Source organism: Protomyctophum parallelum (genome assembly GCF_964188405.1).
Source record: "Protomyctophum parallelum genome assembly, chromosome: 7".
Lineage (NCBI taxonomy): Eukaryota > Metazoa > Chordata > Actinopteri > Myctophiformes > Myctophidae > Protomyctophum > Protomyctophum parallelum.
In genome coordinates, this window is record NC_139705.1 from 13,097,754 (window position 1) to 13,114,336 (window position 16,583).

Sequence of the window (16,583 nt, forward strand, 5' to 3'; positions counted from 1 at the left end):
AGCCTAGTAAACCACGGAAATGACATTTAAGGCCAATGAAGTACTGTATATGGGGTATAAAGTGTTTAAAACTGTGATAAAAATCAATCATGACTTTTTCCAAGATGATTGACTGACTCCTTTTGTTCCCGTTTGTCTTTGTCAGATGCTCTGTGCCTTGAGAGGCCTACGTGACACAAGCTGATCAGAAGCACCTCTAAGTCCCAAGCCCACCCGGACAGTATTATTCTCTCTGCTGTGTCCGTTCACCAGAGGAGGGGTCATGATGTCATTGTGGACGCTAGGCCTCGCCCTCGTGTTGACCTCAGGAGCCTCAACCCTGAACATTCCCATGGAAGGTATTACCGTACTTCTATCTATCCTGAAATGATAAATGAAGAGATACCATGGATTTGTTTGTGATGTCACAACTACTGTAACTATCATCTAGCTGCGCAGTGATTCTTAACTTGTGGGTCAGGTTCCCCAGGGGGGTCCCCAGATGACAGGGGAGGGGGGGTCCCCAGATGACAGGGGGGGGGGGTCCCCAGATGACAGGGGAGGGGGGTCCCCAGATGACAGGGGAGGGGGGTCCCCAGATGACAGGGGAGGGGGGGTCCCCAGATGACAGGGGAGGGGGGTCCCCAGATGACAGGGGAGGGGGGTCCCCAGATGACAGGGGAGGGGGGGTCCCCAGATGACAGGGGAGGGGGGTCCCCAGATGACAGGGGAGGGGGGGTCCCCAGATGACAGGGGAGGGGGGTCCCCAGATGACAGGGGAGGGGGGTCCCCAGATGACAGGGGGGTGGGGGGTCCCCAGATGACAGGGGAGGGGGGTCCCCAGATGACAGGGGAGGGGGGTCCCCAGATGACAGGGGGGTGGGGGGTCCCCAGATGACAGGGGAGGGGGGTCCCCAGATGACAGGGGGGTGGGGGGTCCCCAGATGACAGGGGAGGGGGGTCCCCAGATGACAGGGGAGGGGGGTCCCCAGATGACAGGGGGGTGGGGGGCAGCACAAGTGAGACTTCAAGGCAGCAACACATCACTCTCCCATAGGCTATAGATAGACCGTAAGGCTATGAAGCAATATAGAACTGAGCATAACGGGCAGTGGATAATCTCTTAAAGGCAATGGCATGTGGCCCGGTGATTGGTTTAATTATTGTAACGCCCAAACCACACCTATGCATAATGTAACGGATAACGGAGGTGTTTTAGGTATTTAGACCAAAATACAAACTTTAGTGGGGAAACACCCCTTCCCCACTGATAAATCCCCAAATTGTGTATTTAGAATGCTCGAACGAAAATGGAGCCCTCAGAGTATAAATATAAGTGATAGTAGCTCATTTGTGGAGTGGATTATTTTCATAGACCTGGTTGCTTATTTCTCTCACACACTCTGGCAACACCGTTTGTTACCGTTTGCTGCTTAGAGTATATATTAATAGAGACGGCACCCGGAGGAAACCCTGAGGCGAAATGGACATATTGGCCGAATATGGTATTGCAGCTCGAGCCAGCGCTGGTCCGTTGATTAACATTGCGCACGTTCACGTTATGGGGCAATGACACGTGAACGCTGTTTCATACGCGTGCAATGATAGTCAACGGCCAGCGCGTTCACGAATTGGCCCAATCCATCCCAGAATGCACTCTGTTCCTACCCGGAAAGGGGAGTGAAATCGCCTCATGCACTTTTGAGCAACTTAATGCAAGTGGATGGGAGGAGAAATCCGGTGCCGTCTCTATTAATATATACTCTAAGGTTTGCTGTGTATAACAGCTGGAGAGATGCTTCACAGAGGAAAAAGTCTGTCAGCCCAGGACATGGCAGCGTATATATACATATATTTGTGATCGTATTGAACTGTATTGTATTTTCACTGAGGTTCTATAAATGTATTTAATAGGTTGATTTGGCATAGTGACAAGGACTTAATCTTCCATAGTCTTTCATTTGTTATTCATGAAATATTTGTTTTGTTTTGTTGTTGTTGTAACATTTGCATGTGGGTGTTCATCATACAGTGGAGCAGCCTCCCACCATACTGTCTCACACATCCAGTCCTGTTATCGCCCTCCCCCTCGATGACAGCATTACTATGCAGTGTAAAGCCAAAGGCAACCCTCATCCAGAGTAAGTGAAATCCATCTACTGTGCTCTGTTCTGTCTCTGTTGCTCTCCTCAATCGGTTTCGGAGAAATCCTGGCCCACATTGATTTACACATTTTAAATATACCAAAGAATATCAGTGACTCGTTCCCATGGCAGCCTAAGCTATGTACTGTAGGCTAGGTGTAGCATATATAACATCATCCTGGATTGCTATAAACTGTGTTGTTTATTCAACAATTTTGATGAATAATTGCTTCCAACAGATATAGGTGGACAAGGGATGGCAAAGACTTTATCATTACCCACAACTCAGCGATGGATGCCGAGCACAACGTAGGCAGTTTTAGGCTGAACAACAGCCGCCTCTCGGAGTTCCAGGGGAAATATCGATGCTACGCCTCTAACAAACTGGGAACGGCAATGACACAGGAGATTGCAGTTCTTGTTCCCAGTGAGTAATAGTTTATTGAGTTTCATTGTGTTTTAAGTTGAAGTTAGATTTTAAGCTTGATCTGTGATCTTTTATATTCTGTCTATAATCCGTCTTCTTGCCCCAACTATAGGCCTCTGAGTAGCACCTGTGGAACAGCCTTAGCTCTAAAGGCCAGTGCTTGGCAGGAGAATGTCCTTAACATGAATGTCATTTTGTGCAGGAAGAAACCAGTGCAACTGTGAACACAGGCACTACGTGCAAAGTTTGCAAACTCAACTCAGTACGTCCGCAATTGGGCTCGAACCCAAGATAGAAGCCTATAGATATTCTTGATTGATTGATTTAAATGTAAATAGCACGAGATACAGTCAGACATATTAAGGCTAAAAGCATAACACAAAAATACTTGTTTCCATTGTGGTCTTATGTATTTCATTAATCAACATATAAACATAACTAAATCATCAACAAATAACGCTATGGGCCCTATCTTGCGTCAGAGCCATTAAATCCGTAATTTGGGGATTTAGCATTGCGTAATAGGCGTTCCCCCGTAAAAATTGCTATCTTGTACCCCAGCCTAAATCCTTAAAACACCTAACCGTTACATTATGCATAGGTGTGGTTTGTGCGTTACAATAATGAAACCAATCACCATGCCACATGCCATTACCCCAAGTGCAATGTTGCCTTACACTATGGCCCATGGAAGAGCCGCACGTCACATCCTTGGAATACATTTATATTTGATACAGAGGGTTGTTTTGTGTGTCCAGTAGCTGCTCTCATCACAGTCTCATTGTATTGTCTCTCTATGAAACGGTAAAAAGACAAAAAGCTAAGTTTGGATGAATTAAACTTATTAAACAGACTTGCACTAAGGCGAAATAGCATTGAAAGTGACACCCGTTGCTTCCTTACCATCTAGCCTTTAATTGCCTTTCAATAAAACCACATTTGGTTGACGCAAGTATCATCTACGTGTTACTGATTATGGGGAATTTTATATAATTGTAATCCATTAAATATTTGCTGCGTGCACAATGGAGTGATGAAACTGAACGAGCGAATGCAAGCACGCACAATGCACAGCACAATTAAAATAACTACTTTAAATAGACAATTATATAAACACAATCACAGAGATTTTATTTGTAGAAAATTAAGACAGAACGAGACCTCTGAGCTGTGAATGTTCTGCAACATTGTGTGTCGAGGCAGCTCCAAGTTAGGAGCGCCTTCTTCTATCTAACGGAATTCGCATTGTGGGTGGTTTGAGGAGGCGCTCTCCGCTGTCCTAAAACTGTGTGGGCAAGATAGCAATTTCAAGGAAAGCGCATCAACACTCCCACAAATACACCCCCACCCGCAAATATAGGAGTCGGCAAAATGTATAGTGGGTTGCGTGGCCGCAAGATACCGTTTACGGATAGTGGAAGGTTCTAAACCCGCTATATGCAGGTAAGGCATGGCATACGTTAGAGCCCTATATGTAAAAGGAGAAAACAATTCAGCAACTGCCGACGATGCAAATCGGGAAAGATGCCTGCCCCACTCAAAACTATAGTTGTACCCGTTGTACCCATCTATCCTGCCTGTATATGAGCGTATCATGTTTTTTTATGGTTATGTCTGAGTCAGAGTGACGTGGCCACCTTTAGCCAATTTTAATGACGACATTTTGGCCTTTTTCTTTCCTATTCTTTACTTATAATGGGAAGAAAGTCTATCAGATTATATATACCGGTACTATGTCCTTTTTTCACAGAGGTCCCCAAGTTTCCAAAGGAGAAGTCTAAGCCTATTGTTGTTGACGAGGGCCAGCCCATCGTATTACGCTGTAATCCACCAGAGGGTGTGCCCCCACGCTTGATCTACTGGATGAATATTGGTAAGTCAACTGAGACTCTACTGAGAATCATAATCGAGTTTGTACCATTAATGTTGGGGGCTTTTTTCCTTGGCATTATTTTAGATATACTGTATACAATACAAATACACACACTTTATAGTTTGGCCAAGTGTGTCAAGTGTCTCTATGTTTCCTTCCACCAACAGAGATTTTTTTTTTTTTTTTTTTTAATGGCCATCTTAACTCTGTCTGAAGTGACGTTTCAATAGGAATTGGGAGTTTTGCTGCCAGCCTTAACGACTGGTGATACTTCTTTTGTGTATAGCAGTTCTGATAGTTATTCCAATTCTAGTCTACAGTGAAGAGACTTTGAAGATTGCCACTCAGATGTAATATTTAAAAGACAATTTCCCAGTAAAATGTGAATCACAACGTCATTAAAGATGTATGAAGGAGAATATTCCCTAGGTACGGCTTGATTTATTTTCATTCTAATCTTATAACCCAAAATCAATTTCTATTTTCTACCTCACAAGACCTTTACAAATTCCATTTTAAGAGTTGTATTTGCAATTATATTTTTGGCATCCATTTCATGGCTTGGCACCGTTTAAATGACATAATTAGTTTGTTTGATTCCAGACAGTCAATGAAAGTGAAACGGCATGCGACAACATGCTAAACATGCAGGCCACTCTGTGTATTTGTGCATCCACATGCACAGCAGCGCGCGCACAATTTGTGAATTATTTTATTTGGTCCACACAAACAGTATGGGTGCAGTTATGTTACAATCACAAGCCTATGACACTGTATCATGATACAGCATGCAAGAATGTCACTCAGCAGCGTCTCTGATAGCCATATTCGTTCACACGACGGTGCTCAGGACTAGGCTTAGTCTCATATGGCATAGACAGTACAACAGGGACAGTACAACACCTCGCAAGTCGTTCTGCCTCATCCTATGGACACTCCAAGCTGTCGAGAGTTCGAAACTCTCCCACAAACGCTCCCACGCTGTGGGCATGTCCTAGCCCAAACATTTAGGGCGCGTTCGGAAATGCGCACCGGGAATGTGGTCAGTTTGTTGAGTGTGGTGGGCGGTGACGTCACAGAGTGCGTTCAGTGTGCCTTATTTACAAATGACCAGTTACAACACACCATTCACAATTTCACACTGAGCAACCCTACCCTGAGGGTAGGGTTGCTCAGTGTGTGCACTCGGCACACCCGGTGCGTAGCGCACTGGATTTTCGAACGACAACGCACTGAGTGCACTGAATAAACGAACGACAAGAGAGCACACCAGTGCGTTCAGGGTGCATTTCCGAACGCGCCCTTAGATTCTCATAGAGGTTTTTTTCGATTCTGACGAATCTCTCTACGAGAGTCTAAAAGATAACCCCGCCCCTAACGTCGAAAAGGAACGTTTGTGCCTCAAAATCACTCTTACCTTGTACAAATGCAAAATCTAAGCTGCTTTAAATGTTGCCCCACTTGTTTGTGATCTGTGCGCACCCATATTAAACACAGCACATGCTTATTTTTCAATAAAAAAGGTATTTTAATCCACTCTGTCTCGGAATCTGGCAGCCATCTTGGTTTTCTCTCCATTGTAGATGCGCAAGAGAACCCTGGCCGCTAGGGGCGCGGGCAATGTTCTGTTGCGCATTTACAATGGAGGATTCCGAAACAGAGTGGATTAAAATACCTTTTTTATTGAAAAATAAGCATGTGCAGTGTTTAATATGGTGCGCACAGATCACAAACAAGTGGGGCAACATTTAAAGCAGCTTAGATTTTGCATTTGTACAAGGTAAACTTTGAGGCACAAATGTTCCTTTTCGACGTTAGGGGCGGGGTTATCTTTTACTCTCGTAGAGAGATTCGTCAGAATCGAAAAAAACCTCTACGAGAATCTAAATGTTTGGGCTAGGCATGTCCCAGGCTGGACCATCAGAGAGAACGGAGCCGTCTCACACCGCCGCCCGGTGACAACACGCGGCGTCCGCTTGCCGTAGGGAAGTTGCCGACTCACCGGGTCTCTCCCGGTGACGCTGCACCCTCCATACTCCCTAGCCGCTCTCATGGGCCTGGAAGTCTAGCCTGGCTAATAAGCCAGACTCAAATCACACTGTCGTGTGGTATTTGAGTCTGGAGAGGCTGTGTATGGATCCCGCCCATATTGCATACCGTGTCCCGATTGGCCGCCCCATTTCTCTGGTGTAGGAAATGGGCGTACAATTGAGCCTCTCCAGACCGTAATCCGCCGGCAGGCAAATTGTTTTTGCCAACGGCTGATTCGGTCTGGTTTATTAACCAGGCTACTGGAAGTCCACACACCGCTGCCCCGATGGCGGACCGACACACCGCGGGGTAGTCACCGGGTCCACTGCCTCTCCTCCCGGCACCTGTTGTTCACGGGAGGGACCAACAGGCAGCGTGGCGCCGGTAGTAGACTACGTCGCTGGGTACATCTTGACGTGATATCCTGACACACAGCCACCGCCACAGGAGTTGCAAAATTTCCAAAAGCTGTACCCACTACATTAACGATCGTAGTTAGAACGGGTGCGGTTGTTAGATGTTAAAGAACAAGCAAAGTTGGCGTCCACCGGCGTTTCCACCGTGCCGCCATTGCTGCGCGTGCGCACACACACACACACACACACAATATATAATAATATATACATAGGTGCAGAAACCTTGTATCTTCTTTTCACAAATGAATGCCCTATATTTTATAGGGTGTTGTGCAAGTGTTGTGCAAGAGTATTGAAAATAGCCGATGACACCACAGTGCGCCATGATGCGATGTGTTACGAACTTAAGTGTTATATGTACGCTTTTAAAAAAAGAAAGAAAGAAAAAGTGGCAAATTCAGTTTTATAGGCCTACATACGAAAAGAAGACCTTACCATTTTCTCAAAAACAAGATGTTAAATACTGGCAATGGGTTGTCGAATGAATGGCACAGTCAGTGACCCGAGACTTGCATAATGGCTCTATCCATGTTATATATGGCTCCATACAGCTGAATACACTGCCATGGTGTGCTCATGGAGACCACTGGGGATCTATAAAGGAAAGCTCTCAAGGGCACATCTATTTGTGTCCTCTCTACTGTATATGAAGCTAAGCTGAATTGGAATACTGATGTCATGTAAATTCACCTGAGTGCCACCCACTTCTATTCGTCTGGCTACGCGAGGCTAACCCACTTCCTGACTGTCAACTGTCATTGAAATACAATGAACGTCTTTGTGTGCTTTGTCATGTTGGCGTATCAGGTGGGCTTTCATTTGGTGTCATATACAATCAATTAATCACAGAGAAGCTATCGATTTGACCCTTGAAGAGCAAGCGACCATGACTCCTGGTCCAGAGGTCACAATCATTCCATGCCATCAAATATTGTACCCTAATGAGAGATCAAACAGCATGTTGTCATTATTTCTCTGTTGCTTCTGTACAACTATACTTGTGGGACACAAGTTATTTTCTTCAGCATCCTTACACATGCCGTTACCCAGTATGACTGATGTCCTCTTATCTTCTAGGCCTCGAGCACATTGAGCAGGATGAGAGGGTATCTATGGGCAACGATGGCAACCTATACTTTTCCAATGCCTTAGAGATGGACAGTCGTCAAGACTATTGCTGCTTCGCCCATTTCGCCAAGATACGAACCATCGTTCAGAAGAGCCCCATGGCTGTGGTGGTCAACAACTGTAGGTTCTCAGAAATGAATCCATGTTGCTTTATCTAATACATGTGCTTCAAAATTTCTAAACAAACAAAAAACTAAGATCTCAACAGAAACTACGCTTAATAAACACGAAAGTGACTCATAGTAAATAAGCTGGATCCCAATTGTTCTCCTTACATGGAGCTCGTTGCATTACCACTTCTTCATGATGACTCAATGAAAACCACAGGACCTTGTAACATAGCCTACCTACTGTAGTAGTTGTATGTTCTTAATACTGTACTGTATACTGTAGCTGTTTTATCCAAACAGCTACTCTTTTCTCAAATTAGCAGATCAAGAAGATATTGCTATGTTTTGTCATAGATTGATAGGCTTAAAATGTTCCTTACAAATACCACATACCAAGGACTGATCGAGGCATGCCTTGTCATCCTTGAGTTTATTTCCATGTACAGTCATTCATGTAAGTCAGTTATGGCACATGGCAATGAACACAAGCCCTTGTTAGATCAGTTGAAATAAAACGCCTGACTTTCTCAGACTAGACCAGTATTAATCCTGCTGAACGCAAAGTGGATAACATCAAATATGAATGTTCAGATTTCATTCGAGCCAGAGATTACAGACAAAGCCTTTTGATATTTGTTCAAAGATATATCACAGTCTGCCTAATTTAACAGACATAAATGCCTGTGTTGATGAAATGTGCATTGATTAAGAAATACATCCAAGTGACCAAGCTTTTCTGTTGGCAGCCAGTGGCACCCCGGAGAGAATACCTAGCCTCTTGGTGCCCTCTGGTGTTCAGACAGAGGTAGTGCTTGTGAAGGGAGAGGAACTGAAGCTGGAGTGCATAGCAGAGGGATTGTAAGTTTATAATGATCATCTGAGGATCAATATTATATCCCCATTGTACTATGATATATCATCAAGATCATCAATACATTGTGTTATGCAGCCCGACTCCTACGCTGGATTGGATCAAAATGGGAGAGAAACTTCCTGGACGCACAAATATAAAGAATTTTGGGAAGCTGCTGACCATATCTAATGTAAACGAGAAGGACAATGGAAAGTACATGTGTAAGGCCAAGAACTCTGTTGGAGAAGATGCCCACTACTTTGATGTAATGGTGGAAGGTAAGTCAACACAAATGATAGGTATACAATATACATTAATAGATTGTATTATGATGAAAATACAATTAATCTATCTATATAGACACGGTAAAGTGTAGAGAAATGGATTTTAAGAAATTATTTAAGGTGTCATGTTTGGTCCCTGTATTTGACTTATCTTTTCAAACAGGAGTCAATTGATATTAAAAGTACCACATTCACAGCTGCCTAACTTCACACAAACACGTTCTTTTCATCGACACGTTTTAGAGCCCCCAAAATGGTTGTCAGAGCCTCCTGAGGACCAGCTGGCTCTGATCAAGACAGATGTTCACATCATGTGTGCAGTTGTCGGGAAACCACGGGTGGAGATCACATGGCGAAGGAATGGACAGATTTTAAATGGTAAGTGAGTCACCTCACCCCACTCATTTTGTCTTTCCCCCAAATTTGATTGTGTGTGTGTGTGTGTGTGTGTGTGTGTGTGCTTAATTTACTTAGAAAACCCTTTCCGTTTTGGTTATTATTATTAATTTTTTTAGTCTGCATGCCTGCAAAATATCCCTATGTTGATGTCCATTGCCAATAGGTTGCTGTGGAACTGTTCCCAGATACCACAGCTTCATTTATGACCCCATAAAACCACATTAGGCCTACTGTAGCCTATAGAGCGTCGCAGTCCCGCCTCCTACCAGGGCCCAGGAAATGATTCTCCGTTCATTTTCCTCATAGACATTTCAAAAAGTATTTATTTAAAGACGCTTACGCCGCGGACAAAGCCAACTCTTGTCGTGACAAAACATGACAACAAACACATTTTTTTGGGCCGAACAAATAATTAGAAAGAAGAAAAAAACGGCAGGTTACAACACTTTTTTTGTTGTTTTTCTTCTATTTGTTTGGTCCAAAATATTGTGTTTGTTGTCATGAGTTGTCACGACTCGAGTTGGCTTTGTCCGCAGCTTAACTGTCTTTAAATAAATACCTTTTGAAATGTCTATGGGAAAACTGCATTGGGAATCATTTCCTGGGCCTGGCGTCATCATGAAAGGGGGTGGGACTGCGACGCTCTATACTGGTTCATTGCGGCAATCATTGGGCCTCAAGACAGGGCCTTTAATTGGGTTGCTCAGCAGGCTAAAGTGAATACCGTGTTCTTTCACGGGCACATCAGTACCCATCAAACTCTCTTGCTTACTATTTGATTAAACAAAAAATAACTCGCTCATTGTGATCCTAAGATTTAAATAAAGGTGGATGGCAGTAACTCCACATAACAGAGGTTGGTCCAACTGGAGTACATTATTGGAGTGTGGACTGACTGGTGGCTGGAGAGGTGTCAGTTCACCTCTTGGGCACTGCTCCCCAGTGCCGCTATGTGGCAGCCCACCACCACTCCACACATTTATGACTATAGGCCCTGTGTGTGTATATGTCCGTATGTCAAGTTTATTTGTGTGTGTAAAACACACAGAGGGGGAAAAACATCCCCATGGGATTAATAAAGGTAATCCTTTTAAAAGAACAACAGGGGGCTGGTGTAAGCATCATGTGGCCCTCTGGTGGCTGCCTTTATAGTTCAGGGAAAAAGGCTTGATTTTGATGAAAAGGAATGCATCACATTCATTAAATAGTAATTCAGTCTCCATATTAAACAATGCAACTTCACAGACTGTCTACTGTAATGACAAACAGCAGTTGAGAAATAGAAAGTGATTTGTGAACTGCAAAATTCTTACATCTTATTCATTTTAAAAGAAATCCAACTATGAAACACACATTAGAATCAGCATGTGCGCATTCTCAGCGGTATCTGACCACAACATGATCCCCATGGTTTGGTTGACATGTATGTATGTGTATGTATATGTATATATATGTATATATATATATATATATATATATATATATATATATATATATATATATATATATATATATATATTCTTTTTTTTCTGTTTCAGATGACGCTTCAAGTGACCTGCGTGTGTTTGACGACACCCTGGTGATACACAACGGCAGGTCCGAAGACAGCGGTGTTTATCAATGTGAAGCTTCCAACAGACATGGCAGCCTCATGGCCAATGTTATGATCATGATCATGAGTCAGTACTCTAGCTTTTACATTACATACTCCTACATATACGCTTTTTATAGACTAGCAAGTCGTGAGAAAATGAAAAGGAAGTGTCTTCATAGCTGTTTGACAGTTTGTTCCTCTTTATCTCACACACATTCATGCACTCACACGCGCATCTCTCGCGCACGCACACGCACACGCACACACACACACACACACACACACACACACACACACACACACACACACACACACACACACACACACACACACACACACACACACACACACACACACACACACACACACACACACACACACAAACCTCTATGAGCTAGAAGACTAGGGTCTTTCATGTAGTAAGACGGTTCACAGCATTGCAGAGCCTCAAGCAATTCCTTCGCACTTTTCACTGCCATTCTCCTCACTGACAGTCGCTGTACATATTCCATGTCCGACGGATGTTCTTGGACTAACTTCAAGCAAACACTGCTTTGTGCATGACATACTGTAACTCATGGAAGTGAAGCTGGTTTACAAAACACCACCTGTTTAATGACGACAGTTCACGTCTTTTATAACAGCACAGAGTGTTCTGTGTGCTTTGCCAGCTGAAAAAACAACCCTGTGAATTTCTTGTCAGATACAGCATGCACATAGTATAGTATTGTTGCTGCACCCCAATTTGCCAAAATACAAAATACACCCATGGTGATTTACAAATTCTTATTGAAGGTGAGAGTACAGAGTATACTATGTTTGATACAAAAAAGGGTAGTGTAGTTTGCCTGCCTTATATACAATATAGCTCCTATAATGGTTCTAGATTGAACCACTTAATATGGTTTATGTGGATCCATGTCGGGTGCCATATAGAACCGTTTTAGATACTTTATTAGACCGTTCAGTTACGTAAAAGAGTGCCACATTGGGTTATTCTTTACAGAACCATATTAGGATTTAGTGTCTTTAAATAAAGCCAGATATAAAACCGTGTTACAGTTACGTACGGAATTTCAAGAGCGTCGTTTGTTATAAGAGTGTAGGTTGCTGAATCTTCTTCTCTCTGTCAATAGACATGGCTCCTATGATGCTGACCAGGGACAACCACGTGTATTCTGTGGTGCAAGGACAAACTGTGATGATGAACTGTAGTGCCTTCAGCTCTCCACCACCACACTTCAAATGGTGAGGTCTTAAAGCACTTTAACTACTTGGTAACATAGCTCCCTTCTTCCGGGGCAAACATTCTGCAAAACAGCCAATCTACAAGATCACTACGCATTGACGTGTTGCGTCATGTATAGTAGGGTTTAAGTGGTTCAAATGTACACTACGTAGTACGTACAGGTATTATTGTACTGTATGTGTTGCTGAGTTTGGTTTGGTGCACAGGAAATAACCACTTACACCATACCATATACAGTTACTAGAGCTGGGACTCGATTAAAAAAAATAATCTAATTAATCAGAGGCTTTGCGATTAATTAATCTAGATTAATCGCATTTTAATCGCATATCAATATTCAACCCGAGAACAGCGAGAAACCTTTTTTTTAAATGTTTTTTGGTATCCCAGTGAATCAACGAATAGTGACTACAGGATACCACTCATTTTCAACATTTTACTGTCATTAATATACCTGTTGTGGAAATAATAATAAAAAGTCACCCCATTCTGTGTTGCCTGGAACTGGAGGTCTGAAAAAAAAATAGTAACAGTAACAAGTACATCTCAGTGACATCACAAAGCTGTACTTAGGCCTACTTCATATTGTTACTGTTTTTTGTCAGACCTCCAGTTCTAGGCAACACAAAATGGGGTGACTTTTTATTATTTCCAGTTTTCAGTACTATAGAAAAGCGCCCAGTGAGAAACGTTCCGCGGTGAAAAAAAAGGTGCGATTAATTTATCTGTAGTTAATCGCGATTAATTTTTCTGTAGTTAATTAATCTAAATTAATCGCAATTAGTCCCGGCCCTAACAGTTACACATAGTACAGAGGGAGAGCATATGGGGGAAAATCCATGCCAATATTATCTGTGTGTTCGTAAAAGAAAATACGTAAAAAAACAATCTGTAAAAGAAAGATGCGTAAAAAAACTGAAAATGCGTAAAAAAACAATCTGTAAAAGAAAAATGCGTAAAAAAACAATCTGTAAAAGAAAAATGTGTAATAAAACAATCTGTAAAAAGAAAATGCGTAAAATATACGGATAGTGTTTTTTTGTGTTTGGACTTACGAACAGAAAAAATGCCAACCTCAGTTACAGATGCTTTTTTTGGTTCCCCAGTGATATCACTGCCAAAAATCACATGACGGCTGAGAGCCAATCACGTGAGGTCTTTTCCTCTACCCAATCAAAAAGCTCCATAAGTCTGCCTGGCAACTGAGATTGCCATTGCCGTTTGTTAAGTATAAGTATAAGTTTATGAATTACGTTTAGCTATATATCCATGTCTTGTCTTAAAACTACCACTCAATAGCCAATTGACTAATTAATTATTTTAGTAGCCTATATTAAATAGGGGGGTCTCAAGGTTCGGGGACCCCAGGGACCCCCCGGGGACCCCAGGGACCCACCAGGCCCCCCCCGGGACCCCCCAGGGACCCCCAAATGGTAACTCTGTCATTTCTCAAACGTTTTGGACGGGGGTGGGCTTGTTGGAATCGTGTCACCCCCCTGGGGGCGTTCTCAGGGTTGTGTAGGTTCGGGGACCCCCCGTGACCCCCCAGGGACCCCCAAATGGTAACTCTGTCATTTCTCAACCGTTTTGGACGGGGGTGGGCTTGTTGGAATCGTGTTGCCTCTCTGGGCACATCTACATTACCCTGTTGAATGAATATTCCTCCTTCATCATACACTTAAATATAAATCCCAACAGCTATAGCCTATGTACACCCACACCAATAAATCACACCTGCATATACATATTACCCGTCATGTTACAGAGCTCTAACTCAGGTGTCAGTCAGTGCAGTATTTTTCAGTTATTTATTTAGATAGGAACCAAAGTTATCTAGGGCGGAACCTTTGTGTTTTGTCGCTCTTTTCCGCCTGACATTTATTAGCGTTACATCTACCCGAGGAAGTCTGCTGTTTTCGCCGTGTTTCAGTGTTGACAGTTTGTGTATCTGCAAGGTGGCTCATAGCGTCATACCAAGAAATACCAAGCAAACAAACAATTTCCTCTTACAAGTACTGTGCAGCTACTAATGTACAGTTTTGTGTTGTTTTTGTCCATTGATTTGTGTGTGAGTTTCACTTGCATGTTAAACAGCTAAGGACTACAAATGTTTGGCTGCAGTCAATTATGAGTATTATTGTGGGATTGTTAGATGTGGCATTGGAGTTGATGTCATGTTACTTTCATTACTGTATATACAAATAAACTTTGGTACATAATTCACATTAAACATCAGATCAGAAGCAAGAGGCTACCGTTTCGTCCATTGCCGAGAAGTGACAGGTCGGCGACGACAACGAGGAAGGACGTCGACGCTAACACTGCAGCCTCGAGTGAAGAACCTCGTGACACAGTGGAGCGTCGCGTGCAACCGCACCACACATTATTGTTTGAGAGGGTCGGACGTTGTCATGAGCCTAGCCCTGTAGTAACTGTGTTGTGTTCATTGACTGTGCTTTGCATTGTTGAGATAACATTGTTCATTTCTGGCTAACATCAAGGGGAACTATAATTGCTAAATGCTAACATTGCTAACAGCTAAAGTGCATTCATTTGCCGTTGCAAAGTGTTGTTTCTAACGTTAACGTAAACAAGAAGATCTGACGTAATGCCTTATGGTGCCGTCCACTCACAGTTAACAGTTGTATTGAGTTGTACTTGAAATGTACTGTATTTCTGCAAACGTAATAAACCAATCAATCAATCATGACTTGAAAAAGAAGCGTGCAAATGCACAGAGACTTTAGTCGCTTGTATATCTGCTGTTAATGGTGTGTTTTGCCTATTTTTGTGTTTACAGTAAAATGTACCTGCTTTGCACTAATGCATGCTTCAACGAGGAATGCTAACAATCGAACCATGCTAGTTTATTGTAACCACAGTTTACATTAGTGTATCTGTTTATTTTTTATTTTTATATAAAAGCAACAAAATACATTTTCGTTGTGGCTTGAGTGTTTATTGCACAGTAATTGAGAAATTGCACAGTTTTGTCGGGAAACGGCGAGCCTTGTCAGAGGGAAATCGCTTGGTTAAATGTCCATATCAAGTGATATCTGAAGTGTGTGAGAGAGAGAGAGAGCTATAGTAAGAAGAATATGCAGATGAATATAAATGGTTCTCTCTGTCTCTCCCTCCCATCAATAAAGATCTATGATAAAAATGTCAAGAGTTACCATGTGGGAGTCCCCAGGGGTCCCCGAACCTCCAAAACCCTGATAATGCGCCCAGAGAGGCAACACGATTCTAACGAGCCCACCCCCGTCCAAAACGGTTGAGAAATGACAGAGTTACCATTTGGGGGTCCCTGGGGGGTCACGGGGGGTCCCCGAACTTACAAAACCCTGAGAACGCCCCCATGGGGTGACACGATTCCAACGAGCCCACCCCCGTCCAATACAGTTGAGAAATGACAGAGTTACCATTTGGTGGTCCCTGGGGGGTCCCTGGGGGTCCTTGAACCTTGAGACCCCCAAAGACGCCCCCAGGGGGGCGACACGATTCCAACGAGCCCACCCCCGTCCAAAACAGTTGAGAAATGACAGAGTTACCATTTGGGGGTCCCGGGGGGTCCCCGAACCTCCAAAACCCTGAGAACACCCCCAGGGGGCGACACGATTCCACCCCCGTCCAAAACAGTTGAGAAATGACAGAGTTACCATTTGGGGGTCCCTGGGGGGTCCCGGGGGGTCCCTGGGGGTCCCTGAACCTTGAGACCCCCAAAGACGCCCCCAGGGGGGCGACACAATCACAACGAGACCACCCCCATCAAAAACGGTTGAGAAATGACAGAGTTACCATTTGGGGGTCCCGGGGGGTCCCTGGGGACCCCGGGGGGTCCCTGGGGTCCCCGAACCTTGAGACCCCCCTATTTAATATAGGCTACTAAAATAATTAATTAGTCAATTTGCTATTGAGTGGTAGTTTTAAGACAAGACATGGATATATAGCTAAACGTAATTCATAAACTTATACTTAACAAACATGGCAATCTCAGTTGCCAGGCAGACTTATGGAGCTTTTTGATTGGGTAGAGGAAAAGGCCTCACGTGATTGGCTCTCAGCCGTCATGTGATTTTTGGCAGTGATATCACTG

The 16,583-nt window shown here is 43.5% G+C and overlaps 1 protein-coding gene across 4 annotated transcripts in view; it reads left to right on the forward strand.

Moving 5' to 3' along the window:
- Positions 1-16,583, forward strand: part of LOC310861069 (neural cell adhesion molecule L1-like protein) — a 93,180-nt gene that overhangs the window by 13,421 nt on the left and 63,176 nt on the right. For all 4 annotated transcript variants that reach the window (XM_083768361.1, XM_083768360.1, XM_083768359.1 and 1 more), the window contains exons 2-11: positions 146-338; positions 2,012-2,120; positions 2,363-2,550; positions 4,301-4,423; positions 7,948-8,118; positions 8,855-8,966; positions 9,058-9,239; positions 9,489-9,623; positions 11,183-11,323; positions 12,375-12,486. In XM_083768361.1, the coding sequence (XP_083624487.1) occupies positions 263-338; positions 2,012-2,120; positions 2,363-2,550; positions 4,301-4,423; positions 7,948-8,118; positions 8,855-8,966; positions 9,058-9,239; positions 9,489-9,623; positions 11,183-11,323; positions 12,375-12,486 (1,349 nt within the window). In that variant the 5' untranslated portion in view covers positions 146-262. The remainder of the gene's footprint in view (positions 1-145; positions 339-2,011; positions 2,121-2,362; positions 2,551-4,300; positions 4,424-7,947; positions 8,119-8,854; positions 8,967-9,057; positions 9,240-9,488; positions 9,624-11,182; positions 11,324-12,374; positions 12,487-16,583) is intronic.